Source organism: Neoarius graeffei, chromosome 15 (genome assembly GCF_027579695.1).
Source record: "Neoarius graeffei isolate fNeoGra1 chromosome 15, fNeoGra1.pri, whole genome shotgun sequence".
Lineage (NCBI taxonomy): Eukaryota > Metazoa > Chordata > Actinopteri > Siluriformes > Ariidae > Neoarius > Neoarius graeffei.
In genome coordinates this window covers 40,334,225-40,354,010 of record NC_083583.1, presented here as the reverse complement: position 1 = coordinate 40,354,010, position 19,786 = coordinate 40,334,225, and the positions used below count along the sequence as shown (strand labels likewise).

At 40.3% G+C, this 19,786-nt stretch overlaps 2 protein-coding genes across 6 annotated transcripts in view; one reads left to right on the top strand and one right to left on the bottom strand.

Moving 5' to 3' along the window:
* fbn2b (fibrillin 2b) overlaps positions 1-3,087 on the top strand; it is a 175,173-nt gene extending 172,086 nt beyond the window's left edge. Inside the window, exon 65 of the mRNA XM_060941303.1 lies at positions 380-3,087. Coding sequence (XP_060797286.1) covers positions 380-754 — 375 coding nt within the window. The 3' untranslated portion in view covers positions 755-3,087. The remainder of the gene's footprint in view (positions 1-379) is intronic.
* Positions 3,088-5,360: 2,273 nt separating this feature from the next.
* Positions 5,361-19,786, bottom strand: part of LOC132898844 (cortexin-1) — a 36,509-nt gene continuing 22,083 nt past the window's right edge. For 4 of the 5 annotated variants that reach the window (XM_060940515.1, XM_060940514.1, XM_060940516.1 and 1 more), the window contains 2 exons: positions 15,998-16,156; positions 5,361-7,223 (listed from right to left, as the gene is read on the bottom strand). In XM_060940515.1, the coding sequence (XP_060796498.1) occupies positions 6,238-6,486 (249 nt within the window). In that variant the 5' untranslated portion in view covers positions 6,487-7,223; positions 15,998-16,156 and the 3' untranslated portion in view covers positions 5,361-6,237. Of the gene's footprint in view, positions 7,224-15,988; positions 16,157-19,786 lie in introns of all 5 variants that reach the window. The other variant, XM_060940517.1, reaches the window with a different exon arrangement.

The following is a 19,786-nucleotide window of genomic DNA, read 5'->3' as shown; positions in this document are numbered from 1 at the left end:
TTTATTTCCTTCTTGCTTCATCTATTTAACTTTCTTTTTGTTTCCCTTTCATTCTTTAATGTTTTTTTATATCTGTCTTTTTTCTTTGAATCTAGAATTCCTTTTTTCTTCCTTCTATTTTTGCTCTTCTGTCTCTGTTATATTCATTTATGCATCATTCCAGCTTGTCTACAATATTTTCTCTTTATCTTTTTCATTCTTGCTATTCTTTTTTTTTTCATTTTCCTTCATCCATTATTTCTTACGTATTTTCCTCCTATATATCTATTTTTTCTTGATCTGTTTCCCTTCTGTCCTTTAGCTTCTTTCTTTCTTTACTGTAGCGATGTCTGTGCATTGACTCACTGTCTTTAACCCCCATCTTATTGCTGTGCTGCAGGAGTCCGTGAGCATGGCCAGTGTAGACACTCAGAGCTCCATCCCCATGAATATGTCTCTGGCCTCGCTGCAGAACAGAGAGCCGCTGCTGGAGCTGCTTCCAGCCCTGGAGCCTCTGGAGCACCACGTCCGCTATGTCATCACTCACGGCAACCAGGCCGAGCACTTCAGGCTGCTGGAGCGGCGTGACGGTAAGACGATTCTGCGCTTGGGCCGTAAGACTCCCCCGGCCGGCTCCTACCGCCTGGAGATCACCTCCCTGCCCCTGTATGGCCCACGCCAACTACGACAGCTAGAGGACCAGCACGACACTGACTACCTGCTGGGGGAGATCGGAGACGCGCTGCGCATCAAGCTGCACATTTACCTGCACTGAGTGCTCTCCTGACCTTTGACCCCAGTTTCTACACTTTAGAGCTTTATTATGCTGAAGAACTGTCTTCAAACACAACACACTTTTTTTTTTTTTTTACTTATTCAGTCTCCCCCTTACACCAAAGCATAACAGTCAAGCCAGGACAGGCATGAAGACAATCAGAAAGCTTAATTAGCCACAATGGCATTTAAGCCATTAGTGACAGATGAAACTGTCAAAATGACCAAAAAACGGACTTAAGCTGATGCCCAAATCTATTCCCTGTAATCCAAGACAATCCAGTATTCCTCTTAGATCTTAATGTAGCAACTATATCAGCCTGTAAATGCACATACAGTTAAACTGTGTCTCATAATATTATGTAATGTATTGAACGTATGGCCCGAACAACCACTGACTTTCTGTAATCTCAGTGAACACTGGGGTCAAAGGATATTTCATTCAGTATTGAGTCATTCATAAAGAATTGTACTGTTGTTTATTTTAAGTCACGAAGGACTGCAACAATAACCATGTTTCAGGTTAAAATGGAAGTCGATCACATCAAGGCTGGTTAAGCCTGCTCCTCAAGGCCTGCCTAACTTTAGCATTTCATTCTGGACCTAATCCAGCAGCTACACATCTAGAGCCAGTGTTGGATCAGGGCCGGAACTGAAATCTGTATAACGGTAGAGCTTGAGGAGTAAAACTGGCCATGCCTTAAGGGTGTCACATACTGCTTTTACCTCTTGAACAAGTGGTTTCTGGTCCCAGGTCTGGATGTTTCAGGAGAATGTTGCATCTGCTGCCATGTCATAATACCTCAACCATACAGATCTTAAAGGTGCAGTTTGTAATTTGTGAAAATTATAACATTTTAAAGGTATCTTCAAAAAACTGTGATTTGCAATAGTACCATGTAATGAATCTGTTTTCAGGCTTTACTTCAGGCTACTGTTTACATTTTTCTGGCCCAGAAATAAGCTCCACCCAAAGCTAAATCCGTGTGCCTTAAAATGCAACTTGCAAGGAAATCATAGTTTCATCAAAAGGGGTCAGAAATCAGGTGTAAGCTTCTTGACATTTTCATTATCGTTGTAATTAACCTCACAATTTTAAAAAAAAAATTACAAACTGCCCCTTTAAAGGTGTCATTGTTCGGCATCAAACCTGCTTTTTATTAAATCACGGAGCTCGGCATGCAACATGGCTAAACACAAGCTCACAAAGCTGTTCTGCAATTAAACATTAAACACTACAGCAATATAGTAGCTGATTTTTCTGACACACTCCAGACCACATCACACACTTAACCACGACACTTATTAGCTCCCAGTCTTGTTTTCTCTCAAGGAATAAAACGGTGCTAAATGACTCCACCAGTGCTACAGAAATGCAGTCTCAATTTACAGATTGCAATCGTGATCTTTTTATCAGATGTTTTGTGTTTTGTTTTTGTATTGTCTCAATGCTGAAAACCAATATTATCAAACTTGCTTTTCGAAAATTAAATTGTCTATTTTAAAAGTGAAATGTAGATTTTTTTTTTCAATGTCAATCTTTTTTTAAGAGCATCAAGGCTGACAAACAGAACATGCAATAGACTTAAAAGTGCTGTTGACTTTGTTTCCTTAATTAATAATGGTGTCCTTGACTGCTGCCAGACACTGACACCCATCACTGTTTACATGGCTCCGTCCTCTATGTGACACTCACTGAAATAACGCCAGCGAGGTGTTAGTGTCAAGTGGGTGTATTGAGGACCTGCACATTCAGAGTTATCGCACTGTTTCTAGTGCAGCCTGACTGCAGTGTCTGGTCCTTTCTCTCTGGTGCTAAAAATCATTACATCTTCAATCCTGAACATCAAGGTTACTGCACTGTAAAAAAAAAAACAGCCTGAGCTATATTTATGCATAACCATTCGTCTAACATGGGAACTCTGTATACTTTTGTATCTTTTTTTGTAATGTTTTTAATCATAATTTTATTTGCCACTACATGTAAAAGAACAAATGTGCGTGTGTGTACTGTATTTCAGCATCATTAGCAAACTTGAAATATCTCAGTCGTCATCACGCTCTCAGAACAGAACAAACTTCATATGTGGTGTTAATAATGGTTTGGCACGACAGCCCTAACACTGTTTCTCACACACACACACACACACACACACATACATAGACTGCAGGTGATTTCTGTGAGCATATAGGAATAGGCTGTGTCTAAGCATCCACCACATTCTGGACATAAAACGTTTTTAAGAATTATTTTAGTTACATCAGTCATATGCCAATTTTAACAAGCTGTAAAACAACAAATGGCAATAAAGCAATATGGGTTATGTTTTTAAATACTTTGGTGTGTGTCAGTTACTTGACCATGGAAGGCATATTTTGTGTAGAATATTTGGGAAAGTAAGGAATTTAAAGTCATTAACAGACCTGGAAAAGAAATATGTGCTGTTCCTGACACAGGGCACCAAACACGGATGTTAAACCAAAGTGTACCAATAACATATGAAGTATGTTATGCTTGTGTCATGCCAAGGAAAATGTACTGTAGGTTCTATGTTGATATTGGAAAAATAATCAACTTCTGTTTGGGACAGTACTTCACGTCATCCTGCATCACACTACCCCGGGACTCCTTAAAAACCTCGTTATTATCAGAATTACTTCTAATATACAATTCTTCCTTCAAACTTTGGGTTTTGATGACTTTCTACAATGACACAAAAATGCTCGGAGAAAGGGATTCAGCTTCAAGACGGAGTTATGACTGTTTTAGCTTTATAATGTACTTTTCCTGGGTTTTATAGATTACAGTGTGTCATACAGTGTGAGATCAGGAAGTCATGCAGCACTGGAAGCTGTACGCCTCATTTACTTGTTAACTGTGGCTCAAAAAAAACCCAAACCCTTTTTTTGTTAAAAAAAAAGCAGCAAACCTCGGCCATCACACGTCTTGGCTTCTTTCAGGTGCTGAAGGTGTTGTGAACTGGCTGACTGATAATGTAGAAAGTGTCCGTTGTAATTTTTTTATTTTATTACTGAGGATTTCTAAAGCATAGTGAATAAAACCCCTCTTTATTTGACACAATTGCCCCCAGCTTAGCAAAAACAAAGGATTTAGGAAAATATCCAATCTGCTTACAATACAAATATCAAAAACACACCAAAGCAACACATTGTTAAGGAGACACTGAGCTATAAATCTTAAACTGAATCCATACAGTACAGTATTAGCAAAAGGAGACTCCAAATCTGAGTCTGAATACAAAAATAAAGCACTTTCAGTAGTTCTAAAACTCACACAGTAACTCACTACACAGTCACAGAGCTTGGCAGATCAGCTACGGCTAATGACCACATAACATAACACTGTCCAAGGCATACATCTAGATAGATAGATTGATAGATAGATAGATATGGCTTGTAAATGATACAAATACACTGAAATACACTGCAGCAATATCACATTTCTGACATCTTAAAGGGGATTCTGCTCTTGTAAACACCAAGAAAATAACACACCATCAGCGGAAAAGAAAACAGTGGTAATTACGGGTGGTCCGAGGCAGCAGACTGAGGGGAATTCCACATAGCAAGTGAACAGTTCTTACGTATTTGGCGTATGATAATCAATTCTATCCAAAGGTGTTGTAAATAGATTTATCTGGTCTCTATTACAGCAGTTTGGTGATGCACTGGACTGGAAAGTAGCCTTGAGCAGTCACCCTGCATTTTATTTTAGCAGAGCAAAAAGGTGATTATGGCAGTCCTGTGTGAGGTACTTCTCTGATTTGCTAGCCTTTACTGAGCTAAGTACAGGAAGATAATAATAAATCATTTTTAAAATGTCATCAACAAATCAGTAACTATGGGAAATCCAATCAATGACTAACACATTAGCTAGCTAATTAGCTGAGAGGTAAAATAAGCTGTAGCTGTGATTACCAAAGCCTGTCCTTTTCTATTGGCTCTCACTTAGCAGGAAACGCAGTCCCTTTTATTCCCTCTTCAGCTCGGCAAAGTTATTTGCCGGTGGTCTGAAAACTGCTTTAAACTGGTCAATATTATCTGTCACATGATCGTTTGTAAATTCTATACATATTAATTCAGTCAGGGTAGGGTGGGGTGGGGTGGGGTGGGGTGGGGTAGGGTGTACTAAATGAGGCAGGGTTTAGCCTGGAAATAGTCAAACCAGTATGGCAGCCCTGCTGTGGCAGATGATCGCCTGCGTGCTTGAACAGTGGTTCCCAAATATTATGATGACAGAATGGAATAAAATACACCTAATTCATACTTTCTCTGAGTCCACTATCACGAACAGTTCCTCATTTATCAAAAACTAATACTTCACCCAGTTGACATTTGGAGAAACCTTTGTTTTAACCAAATTAGATCCATCCATCCATCCATTATCTCTAGCCGCTTTATCCTGTTCTACAGGGTCGCAGGCAAGCTGGAGCCTATCCCAGCTGACTACGGGCGAAAGGCGGGGTACACCCTGGACAAGTCGCCAGGTCATCGCAGGGCTGACACATAGACACAGACAACCATTCACACTCACATTCACACCTACGGTCAATTTAGAGTCACCAGTTAACCTAACCTGCATGTCTTTGGACTGTGGGGGAAACCGGAGCACCCGGAGGAAACCCACGCGGACACGGGGAGAACATGCAAACTCCACACAGAAAGGCCCTCGCCGGCCACTGGGCTCGAACCCAGGACCTTCTTGCTGTGAGGCGACAGTGCTAACCACTAGACCAACGTGTCGCCCAACCAAATTTGATATGTCAGAGCGCTGATATGGGTTCAGTACTTACTTTAAAACTACTCACTTTAATGACTGCAGAACGTGTTCAAAAGACATAACTATGAAGATGTCTGATGTTATTGTCCTTAAACTAATGATGGACCTGAGATGAAGATAATTATCTTGACTGAGCTATATGTATGGAATAAATAATATGTACGTCTGTATGAAATAAAATGGGTCTAACTATGGTTTCTCCTGCTACATTCTCCAAAACACTCTGCTTACACAAATAATGAAGAAATTACAAAATGTCCTGTTTCTCTGCAGCTTTGTAACTGCATATATACAGTATATATGCCTAATACACAGTGTTAATTGCTGGCAACTAATAATTAATCCCTCATATTGACTCAATAAAAACACATTATTCTGGATTAGTGAATCTGAAAAATATAATTTGACAAAACTGTATTAGTTTTTCATAACTGATGGAACAGTAGTAGTTCGTAGTACCGGACTCTGATTTAATTTTGTCTCTGAATGGTCTGCAGATTTTATGGGCCAGGGGAAAGTGGATCATGGTTTAAGCAGCACTGCTCTAAAGGGAACCTTGTAGACCTGAGGAGTCACTACAGGATGCGGTGAAAGGAGAATGGAGGTGGGAAATCGTCGAGGGCTGACCACAGAGAGAGCGAAGGCAGAGGCTCTCGGCTCGTCCACCATCGCTGGGCAGTGTTTTACACCAGCGCGTAGTCGAACTGGCCCCTCTCCAGGCCCTCTTTGTGGTCGGTCCAGGACGAGGCCGGCATGCGGCTGTAGGGATCAAGCAGAATGCGGAAGCAGCGCACAAGCAGGAAGAGCAGGAAGAGCATGAGCAAGCCCACGAAGGCTAGAGCCGTTCTCTGTTCAGCGTCTGCAACCAGCGGCGGCCTGCTGGGGAGCGCAGGGGAGAGCGGCTCGTACTCCAGTGGGGGAACATCGCTCATCCTCCACACGCCTCGCCCGCAGAACCTGCACACTGTCTGGACACTCGGGAGTATGGGCAGCTCAGCCAGATTGGACAGAAAGAGAGAACTTCTGCGAGTTTTACAGTCTCGTGCACTCTGGACCTCAACTCGTCCTTGAGGAGAACAAAATGACAAGTCTGATTATTTCAGCCCCAGCACGTCTGGTCCTCTGAACAGCAGGAGTGGCACGAGGGAAGACAACATGACACGGCAAGGGACAGATAGCTGATGCACACACTCTCTCACACCAGCTAAATGGATCCAGATGGGACTTTGGTGTCCAGGTGTTACAGAACACTGGACCCTGCTTTTCAGAGATTAGCACAGCTGAACTGTAAATGGTTTGATGACACAAGTCCTTGTTTCCTGTTTTCAGCGTGTCCAGGCCTGCAGACCTGAGACTAATCAGATCAGTGGGACAGCGGATGGATGCGTCGAGAATAATAATAGTAGTTGCTAAATAACGTGCCTGGCCACTGGAGGGAGGAGATGGATTGGGAATAACAAGCTGCTGATAGTGCTACACCAATCATCTAACAATGCTAAAAACTGAGGAAGCTGGTGAGAGATAGACGGTGGACTCAGAAGGTTCAGAATCTATTGCAAAATCACTTATTGAAAGCTGCGTAGTCAGAGCAGAGGACGTCTGGGGCTCTCCAGTCCCTCTTGGCCATATGAATATCTCAAGTCGTCTTCCTTCTGTCCTTGGTCCACACCTGTGAACACACAAAACCTGCATTTGACAAAGCTAAGAGAGAAAAAAAAAAAAAAAACAGTAAATGTTCCACTCCCACTAACTTTGTCTGCAAAATACAAGTGCATTTCAGTGGAATTCGCTGGGATCACACAGAATTCTGACGTGAACAGATTTTGTGAGCAAAACTTTACATCGAGTTCAACTTAGGCGCAACTGTCTTGGAGTTATTGTTCTTTGAACGGCTAGCAGAAGACCCAAAGTGGATGACGCACTAATTATACCTTGGTATGAGAGCTTATATAATACTTCCTAACCAGCTATACATTCATTTTAAAAACTGGTGCATGGTAAACATTAACTCTTTACCCCTTAATGACGACATATGACGACCCCGTGTGTATCCCATAATGACAACATATGACGCCTTGTCTAAAACCTAGTCAAAACCTTGTCTTTAGACTTTTTTTTTCTTGTAAATATGTTCTAAGGGTGAACAGTATATACATACAAGGGTGGCTGTAGCAACTGCTTTAAGGGGTAAAGAGTTAAAGAGGGTGGCTGAAATGGTATAGCTACCTTTTACCTTTGTATCGCTTACTAAATAAGGTTGATTATCATTGGCAAGTCAGGAGACTAACTTTAACTTTACATGTTCATTTATTCAGTTGGCTGTCACTTACATTTCCAGTGCAGTTTAATCAGGATACAACTGAACATATGATGTTCAAGGACCCAACATTGGCAGTTTGGTGGTGCTGGGATTTGAACTCACAACCTTTTGAACAGTAGCAAAAAGGAAAGCTCCACCCTGAAACTTTTGCATATCAACATTTATAATTAAAATGTGATATTCGTTGTTGTAAAATATTAATTGTATTGTTCATCGATTATGGTTCACTATATTATCACTTTGGTTAACAGTTTTCTACATCACCTCCATGATTTAGCCCTGCTTCATCTCTACTTAAACAGAGTGACACAACAGCACTTCGATCCTGTAGTCTGTCTCGCGCTCTCACCTCCTCAAACAGATCAGCTTCCAAAGCTTCAAACTTAATCATAATAGCACATCAAGACTGTTATGCTCATCATCTCATAGATCGCTAACTAGCTGAGCGAATTCTCTGCCACAGCTAGTATATCTGCGTTACACTCTGGGACTTTCTGCGTCCAGTGTTTGCATAAATGTCTCTACTAATTCTGCATTGGATTTCTCATTAATATGACATCGAACATAGCTGGAAATTGTTGAGTGAGAAAAGAAGCTCTTGTTCCTTTTTAGGACCTGAGAGCAAAAGCTGACTGTTATCTGTTATGCCTGAGATTGTTGAACATTTTTCTCCTATTAAGCACCACTGTAATTGTGTTAACAATAACACATGCCTGTGATGTCAGCGCAGCACACGGCTGCTGACTTCTCACAGGATTAATGCCAACATAGCACCAGCCAATCATTAAACACATCACAAACATACAATCACCGGTCACTTTAACAGGAACTTGTTCTTGATGCTAAGATTCCTGTTCTTGACTGCAGAAGTGGAACCCAATGCGGTTTTCTGTTGTTGCATGCTGAGATGCTTTTCTGCTCACCATGGTTGGAAAGAGTAATTATATGAGTTACTATATCCTTCCTGGCAGCTCGCACCAATCTGGCCATTTTTCTCTGATCTCTCTTATGAACGAGGTGTTTCCACCCACAGAACTGTTGCTCACTCAGTGTTTTTGGTTTTTCGCACCATTCTGTGTAAACTCTAGAGACTGTTGTGTGTGAAAACCTCAGTTGATCAGCAGTTTCTGAAATACTCAAACATCTGGCACCAACACCCATGCCACAGTGAAAGTCACACTTTGAGATGATAATTTTCCCCATTCTGATGTTTGAAGTGAACATTAACTGAAGCTCTTGATTTGTATCTGCATGATTGTATGCATTGTGCTGCTGTCAAGGGATCAGCTGATTAAAGAACCGCATAAAACAGCAGCTGGATGGGTGTTCCTAATAATGTGGCCGATGAGTGTATTTAATGTGTTTCAGGGTAGAGTTTTCCTTTAAAGCATTAATTGCTGAGCCGTCATTGTCCTACAAAGTTCTGGTGTGACTGAGGCCCTGTCCACATGGCAACGGATTCAGGTGAATCCGATAAAATTGTTTATCGTTTCGGCCTGGCGTCCACATGGCACGGGCGTTTTGGGTGCCCTAAAACGATATTTTTTGAGAACGGGTTCCAGAGTGGAAAAATCTGGCAACGGCGCCGTTGCGAAGTCGTCTGGATGAGTAGAACGATGACGTCACAACCACATGACTAGAACAAGCAGCACTCTCGCTGTTTTGTATGAACCACTGCATTGCATTCACTTTTGTACACAGCTTTTCTTTTAAATAAACAAGTAACTGAACCATTTCTTGAATTTCTTTTTTTATTGGATAAGACTGCTTTTCAAAATGTTCACACACAATATAAAAAGTTATATAAATTACAGTGGTGCTGGAAAGTTTGTGAACCCTTTAGAATTTTCTATATTTCTGCATAAATATGACCTGAAACATCATCAGATTTTCACACAAGTCCTAAAAGTAGATAAAGAGAACCCAGTTAAACAAATGAGACAAAAATATTATACTTGGTCATTTATTTCTTGAGGAAAATGATCCAATATTACATATCTGTGAGTGGCAAAAGTATGTGAACCTTTGCTTTCAGTATCTGGTGTGACCCCCTTGTGCACCAATAATTGCAACTAAATGTTTCTGGTAACTGTTGATCAGTCCTGCACACCGGCTTGGAGGAATTTTAGCCCATTCCTCCGTACAGAACAGCTTCAACTCTGGGATGTTGGTGGGTTTCCTCACATGAACTGCTCGCTTCAGGTCCTTCCACAACATTTCAATTGGATTAAGGTCAGGACTTTGACTTGGCCATTCCAAAACATTAACTTTATTCTTCTTTAATCATTCTTAGGAAGAATGACTTGCGTGCTTAGGGTCGCTGTCTTGCTGCATGACCCACCTTCTCTTCAGATTCAGTTCATGGACAGATGTCCTGACATTTTCCTTTAGAATTCGCTGGTATAATTCAGAATCCATTGTTCCATCAATGAGGGCAAGCCGTCCTGGCCCAGATGCAGCAATACGGACCCAAACCATGATACTACCACCACCATGTTTCACAGATGGGATAAGGTTCTAATGCTGGAATGCAACGTTTTCCTTTCTCCAAACATAACGCTTCTCATTTAAACCAAAAAGTTCTATTTTGGTCTCATCCATCCACAAAACATTCCAATAGCCTTCTGGCTTGTCCACGTGATTTTTAGCAAACTGCAGATGAGCAGCAATGTTCTTTTTGGAGAGCAGTGGCTTTCTCCTTGCAACCCTGCCATGCACACCATTGTTGTTCAGTGTTCTCCTGATGGTGGTCTCATGAACATTAACATTAGCCAATGTGAGAGAGGCCTTCAGTTGCTTAGAAGTTACCCTGGGGTCCTTTGTGACCTCGCCGACTATTACACGCCTTGCTCTTGGAGTGATCTTTGTTGGTCGACCACTCCTGGGGAGGGTAACAATGGTCTTGAATTTCCTCCATTTGTACACAATATGTCTGACTGTGGATTGGTGGAGTCCAAACTCTTTAGAGATGGTTGTGCAACCTTTTCCAGCCTGATGAGCATCAACAACACTTTTTCTGAGGTCCTCAGAAATCTCCTTTGTTCGTGCCATGATACACTTCCACAAACATGTGTTGTGAAGATCAGACTTTGATAGATCGCTGTTCTTGAAATAAAACAGGGTGCCCACTCACACCTGATTGTCATCCCATTGACTGAAAACACCTGACTCTAATTTCACCTTCAAATTAACTGCTAATCCTTGAGGTTCACATACTTTTGCCACTCACAGATATGTAATATTGGCTCATTTTCCTCAATAAATAAATGACCAAGTATAATATTTTTGTCTCATTTGTTTGACTGGGTTCTCTTTATCTATTTTTAGGACTTGTGTGAAAATCTGATGATGTTTGAGGTCATATTTATGCAGAAATATAGAAAATTCTAAAGGGTTCACAAACTTTCAAGCACCACTGTATATAAAAATGATTTTCAAAATGTTCACACACAAAAAGAAAATTAAGTTATATAAAACTATGCACATTAATAAAACTAATTTGTACACACAGAAAGCACGATTTCCTCGCGTAGTCGCAGCCATCTTCTTCTTGTTGTTGTCTGTTTGTTCCTGAGAGTGCTTCACGCCGGGTAGAAGAAGGGATTTATGCGCATGCGTCCTACTTCTTCTATTGTTCTGGTGTCTCCGATGGGACCGTCTTACAGCGCACGTAGAGGTGTGGCATGTGTATTGCATCGTTTTCAGCAAGCGTTGCGTTGCCATATGTACCTGATATTTTACTGATCCGTTGCCCATGTGGACGCGATATTTTTTTAAAATAAAATCTCGTTGCCGTTGTCGTGTGGATGTAGCCTGAGGCTTTAAGGCATTTTCACAGTCTCCTGGAGCAACCGGTCCCAATGAGGTCAAAAATGAATGTTTGACATTTGCTGGGGGTTTTTTTGTAATTAGTTATAATCTTAAATCTTTAAGATTACAGAAACTTTTCACATTTTGGCTGTAACTTCATTTTCTTTGCAGATATGGCCTTCCAAAGTGTGCATGTCTAAAACTATTTTTTAAATAATAATAATAACCATAATAAATTATTATTATTATTATTATTATTATTATTATTATTATTATCAAAATTAGCCAGATTTCCAAGAAAAAATAAGTTGGATATTTATTCAACTTTTTATTATACGTATTTATGGAATTTTATTCTTAACTTCTGTTAATAGAAATAGGTTCAGTATTAATATACTGAGGACAAAAAACTATATTTCGTAGTGGACACTTTTGGACAGACAGATGTTGACATGCTTCTCAACTCCATGTTTCAGAAGCTGGTTCAGGTACGTTTTGCTCTAAAGTGATAAGCATAGATGTACTTTAATAAAAGTGTATCTGATTTACAAAGATGTATGTTTTGTAAGAGCAAGTGATAGAAAAGTCGGAGTGGACATTTTGGATGGACATTTGTTCGTGTGTATTCAAATGTGCTCTGTGCAGAACAGAACCTGGAGATAGCCACTAGTGCATGATTTATTTAAAGTACATATTCTTACCTAATTTGCCACTAGGTATTTTTTAGAACAAATATAATTATTGAAAAATTAATTAAGTTAGGAAATGAAGACTTTTCCAAAGGGAAACTCAATTTTGGCCAAAATTTAACTGGCCTCAAGACAAAAAATATTTTGGGTTATTTTTTTATTTTATTTTAAATAAAATACTATTATATATATATATATATATGACATTTTACATCATGCATATAAATATTGGAGCACGAACTCACATTTCTATCCATCCCCAGGAGCTCCAGTAGACTGTGAAAATGCCCTTAACAGTTTGTAAAACCACTGGTCTGCGAAATCACCCCATGCTTCACTCAGATCCAATGTTAATACACAGTGTACAAACAGCAGCCAGGCCAGAAATCCACTAATGGAATAACCTTCATTCAGCACATTTGGAACACTGCTGGAAATTTGTTTTCGATGTCTATTACCACATCCATGCATTAAAATGACATCAAGTCTTAGTAGTGCTTAAAGTATTACTCTGACACACTGACAGCATGATCAGTCAGTGAGTACCTCGTTATAGTAGCATTAGCAGTCAGGAACAAAAGCGCATTGAAACATTAATAATGTGAATGCCATGCCCATTCATCAGGGCTGTATTTCAGTAAAATTAACACACTGCTGTGAGAAGGATTCAAACAGCCACTCAGGAATAATAAGAAGCATCCTTTACATTCCTCTGTTAGCTCTGGCTTGACAACTGTGTTAGAATATGTAAAGCAAAGTAAGGCAAAGAAGAGCAAAGAAAGAAAAAAAAAACACACTTTCTGGCTAGGACCCTGGAGGATGTGGACCTGAGAAAGATCTCAGGTTCCTCAACTGGTATTCTCCAACTTCATCATGCAAAAATAGAGTACACTCAAAGTGGATGGATGGGGTGTCAATAATTTTGAGACATGTTTTTTGTTTTGTTTTGAATTTACCTTCAATAAATTTTTGATTTCTCTCATATTTTTAGTGCAAGATGAAGCTAATTAATCATAAAAATGTTAACTTCTTTACCTGTCTTTACTATGGGTACCAATAGTTCTGGAGCTGACTGTACGTTATATCTCATTAAAAAAGCTTTAAATATTATGACACCGGAACACTGGCTATTAAACATAAAGCATCAATCACATATGATGTACAACCCTGGGAACATAAGGACACAGATAGTATTATTATCGGTTTGTTGTTCTGTGGTCTGGGCTCTTTCGTACCAATGTGCACACGCGCACACACACACACACACACACACACACACACACACACACACACACACACTTAATCAAATCACTTAATCAATAAAATCATCAATCAGCTGTTCTCGAAGACACACAATGATTTCTGAGAGCCGACATCAGAGACCGCAAAGTGTAGATAAGAACAAGTGAATTGCATATAAAGGATTCTACATTATTGTTACACAAGAATTTGATTCTCCACTAAAGCAACAGCAATGCTTCCAAATTCAGAATAAATCCAATAATTAAAGTCCTGATATGTAGCAGTTACTTTTCTTTGTTATGTATGAGTGTCCATTAAGATTGGTCATGTAGGCAAAGTAAGGTACCTGGGTAATAATTAATAAATAAATAAATAAATAAATAAATAAGCATAGCCATAACTAGCTATGAGGACAAGGTCTGGCCCTCAGTAGTTTCTAAAGGTTTTGTTTGTTTGTATATACATGCAAACCAGCTGCTTTGGGGGACAAAGCTCATCTCATCTCATCTCATTATCTGTAGCCGCTTTATCCTGTTCTACAGGGTCACAGGCAAGCTGGAGCCTATCCCAGCTGACTACGGGCGAAAGGCGGGGTACACCCTGGACAAGTCGCCAGGTCATCACAGGGCTGACACATAGACACAGACAACCATTCACACTCACATTCACACCTACGGTCAATTTAGAGTCACCAGTTAACCTAACCTGCATGTCTTTGGACTGTGGGGGAAACCGGAGCACCCGGAGGAAACCCACGCGGACACGGGGAGAACATGCAAACTCCACACAGAAAGGCCCTCGCCGGCCACGGGGCTCGAACCCGGACCTTCTTGCTGTGAGGCAACAGCACTAACCACTACACCACCGTGCCGCTGGGGACAAAGCTACTCATCTGTTTTCTGTTTTAATATATAAACACTAGAAAGGTTTACATGCACACTTTCTTATTCATTACTATATAATATACAAAATAATGAATATCTCAGTTCTACAATTTACAATAAGTAGATGAACCAGAAGGGTACTCGGTAGCATGCATACTTCCACCAAGCCACATATCAAAATCAAATCACCTGAATCTAGGATAATACTAAAGCTATACGCCAAATTTTATCAAAATCCATTCACTACTTTTTGAGTTACGTTGGGAACAGGCAATAAAAATTCTGGATCCATATATATATATATATATATATATATATATATATATATATATATCCAGATTTGCATTAAAATCTAATCAATTGTTCCTTGGCCCATGACCCACCTTTCCTCAAAATTTCATCAAAATCTATTCACTACTTTTTAAGTTACATTGGGAACAGACAAACAAACAAACAAACAAATGAAAAGTCGTGCAGAGCACGATACTTGTGAAAGTCACAAAGAAACGGAAGTTATGGCAGATTAGGTGTTTTTACAAGATTTGACCTTAGTGACCTTGACCTTTGACCATGACCTACCAAAAACTAATGATGTCTTTGTGTGACCCTAGTGAGTTGTCCTGTGCATTTTGGTGAAGTTTGGTCAAGAAATGATGACGCTAGCACATCAACAAACCAACGGACAGATCAATATCCATCCATCCATTACCTGTAGCCGCTTATCCTGTTCTACAGGGTCGCATGCAAGCTGGACCCGACAGATCAACATACTTGCGAAAATCTCCGATTTTCGCAAAGAAGCAAACTGAGCTGAAAACATAACCTCTTCCAACAACACTGGCGGAGGTATACAGTTTAGTAACATTAAGAGCTTTACTTTGCTCTGTTGTTCTTCAATATGAAACCATATCACTTATAATTTTGAAAAATGCAATGCAAAATAAAGAGCATGTTCTGTCGGAGTAGTGAATTATATTTTGAGGCTGATAAAAAGTTAGGTTTCAATAAGTCTACGACGTGCATGGTATATTCTTGCAAAAAACCCTCATACTGTATGTTCCTTTAATATGAACTCAATTCACTGTGGCATTTTTAAGACACATGAAGCCAACTTAAGAAAAAAATTCTTGGATATTGTGAAATTGTCTTATTTTGGAGTCTGAAATCAATAGGTACGTTCGTGTAAACCAAGAAATTCAATACAATTAAATGTCTAACTGGAAAGGACTTTATGGAAGAATGAAAAGATAAAGCAACAGAGATTTAAAAAAATTAACAATTGATGGAGCACACACACATATATATATATATATATATATATATATATATATATATATATAATTTTGATATATTAAGTACAATTGTGCAATGTGGACTTCACTAAAATTTTGGTCCTGAACTAGCAGCCAAATGATTTCTTCATATCCTTCATATCCTCTGACAACATGATCTGCACTCATAAGATGGAATTTAAAGCTAAAAATCTCACGTGTAGGACCTTGTAAGCGTTGTGTGTCTTCCAGGTTGTGCAGAGGGAGAAGCTTCAGATGAAAGGGGCAGTGCCAGGCTCTGACTCCGGGGTCGGGCAGTGCCCGTCTGTCCAGAGAGCAAAGCAGATGGCAGCACAGCATGAGCCCCAAAACCTTTACATCAGAGCCTACAGGAGAGAGGAGAGGGCATGCTGAGGTTATGAAGATACCTGCTTCCGAGTCAGACAGCATAAAAATGCAGCCACATACTGTCATTTCTCCCACATTTATAGCATAGAAACACTCAAATACTCCGTTATGCCTCAGGGGGGCATTTATTTATTTATTTATTTATTTATTTATTTTTGTTGGCATGGTTTGGCACCACTTGTCCTCTTTGAGGAACCTTCACAGCAAATCAACAGGAATTTCTTCTAACTGAACGCCTTTATCATACGATGAAACATTTCTATCCTGATGAGCGTCGGCTCTTCAAGGATGACCCTGCCTTCATCCACAGGGCACAAAGGCTCACTGAATGGTTTGATGAAGATGAAAATGGCTCGAAGAATAGGAGCAGAAAAACAAGAAAGTACCATTAGGTCCCACAGGTGCCAATCTTCCACGGGTATCAAAAACCAAAAGATGCCAAAATATTCAGCGTCTGCTTCTGTTTGAAGCTGCACTTGTAAATCACCTACTGTTGCTGTTGATGGTTCCACATTGATACTCTAAAATTTTAAGCCTCCTCAGAAACAGTTTAAGCCCAACTCTCACCCTTGCGTCACTGGATAATCTCACCTGGATACTGCAGATTTGTACCAATTTGAACTGCTGCTGTAATCATAAAGACTGTCCTGTGCTCATCCCAGGACTCTTATTCACAATCTGCTCATATTGAACATCCTGTTTATTTTTACTCTTCTACATCTGTATAATGTGAGGGAAGCCATGGCCTAATGGTTAGAGAAGCAGCTGGACCAGCAGGAATGGCTGATGGGCCCTTGAGCAAGGCACCTAACCCCCTACTGCTCCCCAGTTCAACTACTCTGAGTACGTTGTATGTCGCTCGGGATAAGAACGTCTGCTAAATGCCATTAATGTAATGTAATGTAATAATTTATAATCCCACTATCCAAGTCACACAGAAGAGGATGGGGTTCCCTTTTTGATTCAAGTTCCTCTCAAGGTTTCCTCCTCATATCTCCTTCCTCAGGGAGTTTTTCCTTGCCACTGTCACCTATGGCTTACTCATCATGGATCTTAATCTGTATCTGGTTTCTGTAAAGCTGCTTAGTGGGGAAGTCAGAGGGAAGCCATGGCCTAATGGTTAGAGAAGCAGCTTTAGGATCAAAAGGTTGCCAGTTTGATTCCCTGGACCAGCAGGAATGGCTGAAGTGCCCTTGAGCAAGGCACCTAACCCCCAACTGCTCCCCAGACTGCTCTGGGTATGTTGTATGTCATTCTGGATAAGAGCATCTGCTGAACGCCTGTAATATAATGTAGTGACAATGTAAAAAAAACCAAACAAACCCTGAATCCAGTACTTGGTGCAGTCATAAGTGAAAATGATGCTCAGCCAATCTATGTTTCTATTTCTATGTTGCTATTGAAGTAAGCTGCGTCATTCTGTTTTCATCAGATCCCCTTTCACATCAACATCAGTTTGTAGGAAACCCATGCCTTAATGGTTCAATGGTCCTCCTGGTCATCTTGCCAAATTCCTGACCGTAATCCGACTCCTAACATGTACACAAAGAAATCATCACATAATTGAGTCGTCAGGTTCACTCGGTAGAGAGCTCAGGACAGAATGAAGCAGTATAATGGTAGCTGAATTCTGGAAAGTTTGAATACAAAGAAAGATTGTTGAGGGTCACTAGTAAGTTCACGTGTTAATTTCAGATTATAATCAAGTTTTGAGATATGACTGTGATCTTCATCTTGATCAACAATGTACAGTGGCATGCAAAAGTTTGGGCACCCTTGCTGAAAATGTCTGTTACCATGAATAGTTAAGTGAGCAGAAGATGAACTGATCACCAAAAGGCATAAGGGTAAAGATGACATATTTATTTAATATTTTCCACAAGATTACATTTTTATTTCCATTATTTACAGGCGTAAAATACCAAAAAATGAAAAGGACCTGAAGCAAAAGTTTGGGCACCCTGCATGGTCAGTACTTAGTAACACCCCCTTTGGCAAGTATCACAGCTTGTAAACACTTTTTGTAGCCAGCTAATAATCTTTCAGTTCTTACCTGGGGGATTTTCGCGCATTCGTCCTTGCAAAAGGCTTCCAGTTCTACAAGTTTCTTGGGCTGTCTTGCATGCACTGCTCTTTTCAGATCTACCCACAGATTTTCAATGATGTTTAGGTCAGGGGACTGTGAGGGCCAGCAGGGGCGTGTTTAGCCTATTTTTGGGGGTGCTCAAGCACCCCCAAAAACAAGCTCAGCACCCCCTAGCTCAGCACCCTCAAAAACACTGCTTTTGGACGTAATTTTCAGAAATAAGTGCCCTTGCGCACTGCGCAATGAATGTGTGCGCGGGCGTGTGTGTGTTCTTGAATTCACCTGTTACGTGATAGTTCTATGAGCAGTAAAATACCTCTCCTCCTTGCGTCCCCTCTGATTGGGTTGCCTGTCCGCGCGAGTGCTTGCTACGACATACTGTTTTTTTTTTTTACTGGATTCCACGCCGATGAGGAACTCGAAGTAGCACCTGAGTATTACTGGCATAGCAAGATGTGAAGGTACGGACTGGAGTTACAATTGTTAAACACAACACAATAATATGCATAATGCAATATTGATGTTCCCTGGTCTATGAACAGAATGATAAAAACGACATTTATCTTCCATATCGAGATACTTTTGTGCAGAGCTGTACAGGTGCTACGGTGCTAGACCACCGTGTGTTAGTCAATTTTATTTAATGTAACGTAGCGTTTACGTTTGCTTATCATTCACAAATCCAAACCCTGGTCATTGTCTGGGGGGACAGTGAGTGTGGTTTGGATATAGCCTACATTTTCAAAGCTTGCCAAGCCTAGTTGTGAGGCCACACATGCAACTCGATTAATTAAAAAGTTAGCTGGCTAGTGAATGTTCATTCACGTAGTCTGGAATCATGACCACGTAAATTTAAGGTTTACAGTACAATTACCACTGTTCAAAATGAATAGCTCCAACATTACAAATGCAGTAGTAGGTCTTGTTTAGTTAAAAATATAACGTAAATATTTGTGTCAGTGGTTGTAAATGTGTAGATATCATAGTTCATTGGGTCAGCTTCTGTTAAAACATTGCATAAGTCTAGTCTTGTCTAGTCTAGTCTTCTTGTCTAGTTAAGTCTAGTCTAAATGCGGAATAAACGTGGAAACACTGTCGTTCAAGCCAGGTGCCTCTGTCAGCTCTGGGGGCTAAGCACCCCCAAAGAGCAGATGCTAGAATCGCTCCTGAGGGCCAGGGCAAAACCTTCAGCTTGGGCCTCTTGAGGTATTCCATTGTAGATTTTGAGGTGTGTTTTGGATCATCGTCTTATTGTAGGACCCGTCCTCTTTTTAACTTCAACTTTTTTTTTTACAGATGGTGTGATGTTTGCTTCCAGAATTTGCTGGTATTTATTCGAATCCATGCTTCCCTCAACCAATGAAACGTGCCCTGTGCCACTGGCTGCAACACAACCCCAAAGCATGATCGATCCACACCCACGCTTCAGAGTTGGAGACGTGTTCTTTTCCTGGAATTTGGCACCCTTTTTGCTCCAAACATACCTTTGCACATTGTGGCCAAAAAGTTCTATTTTGATTTC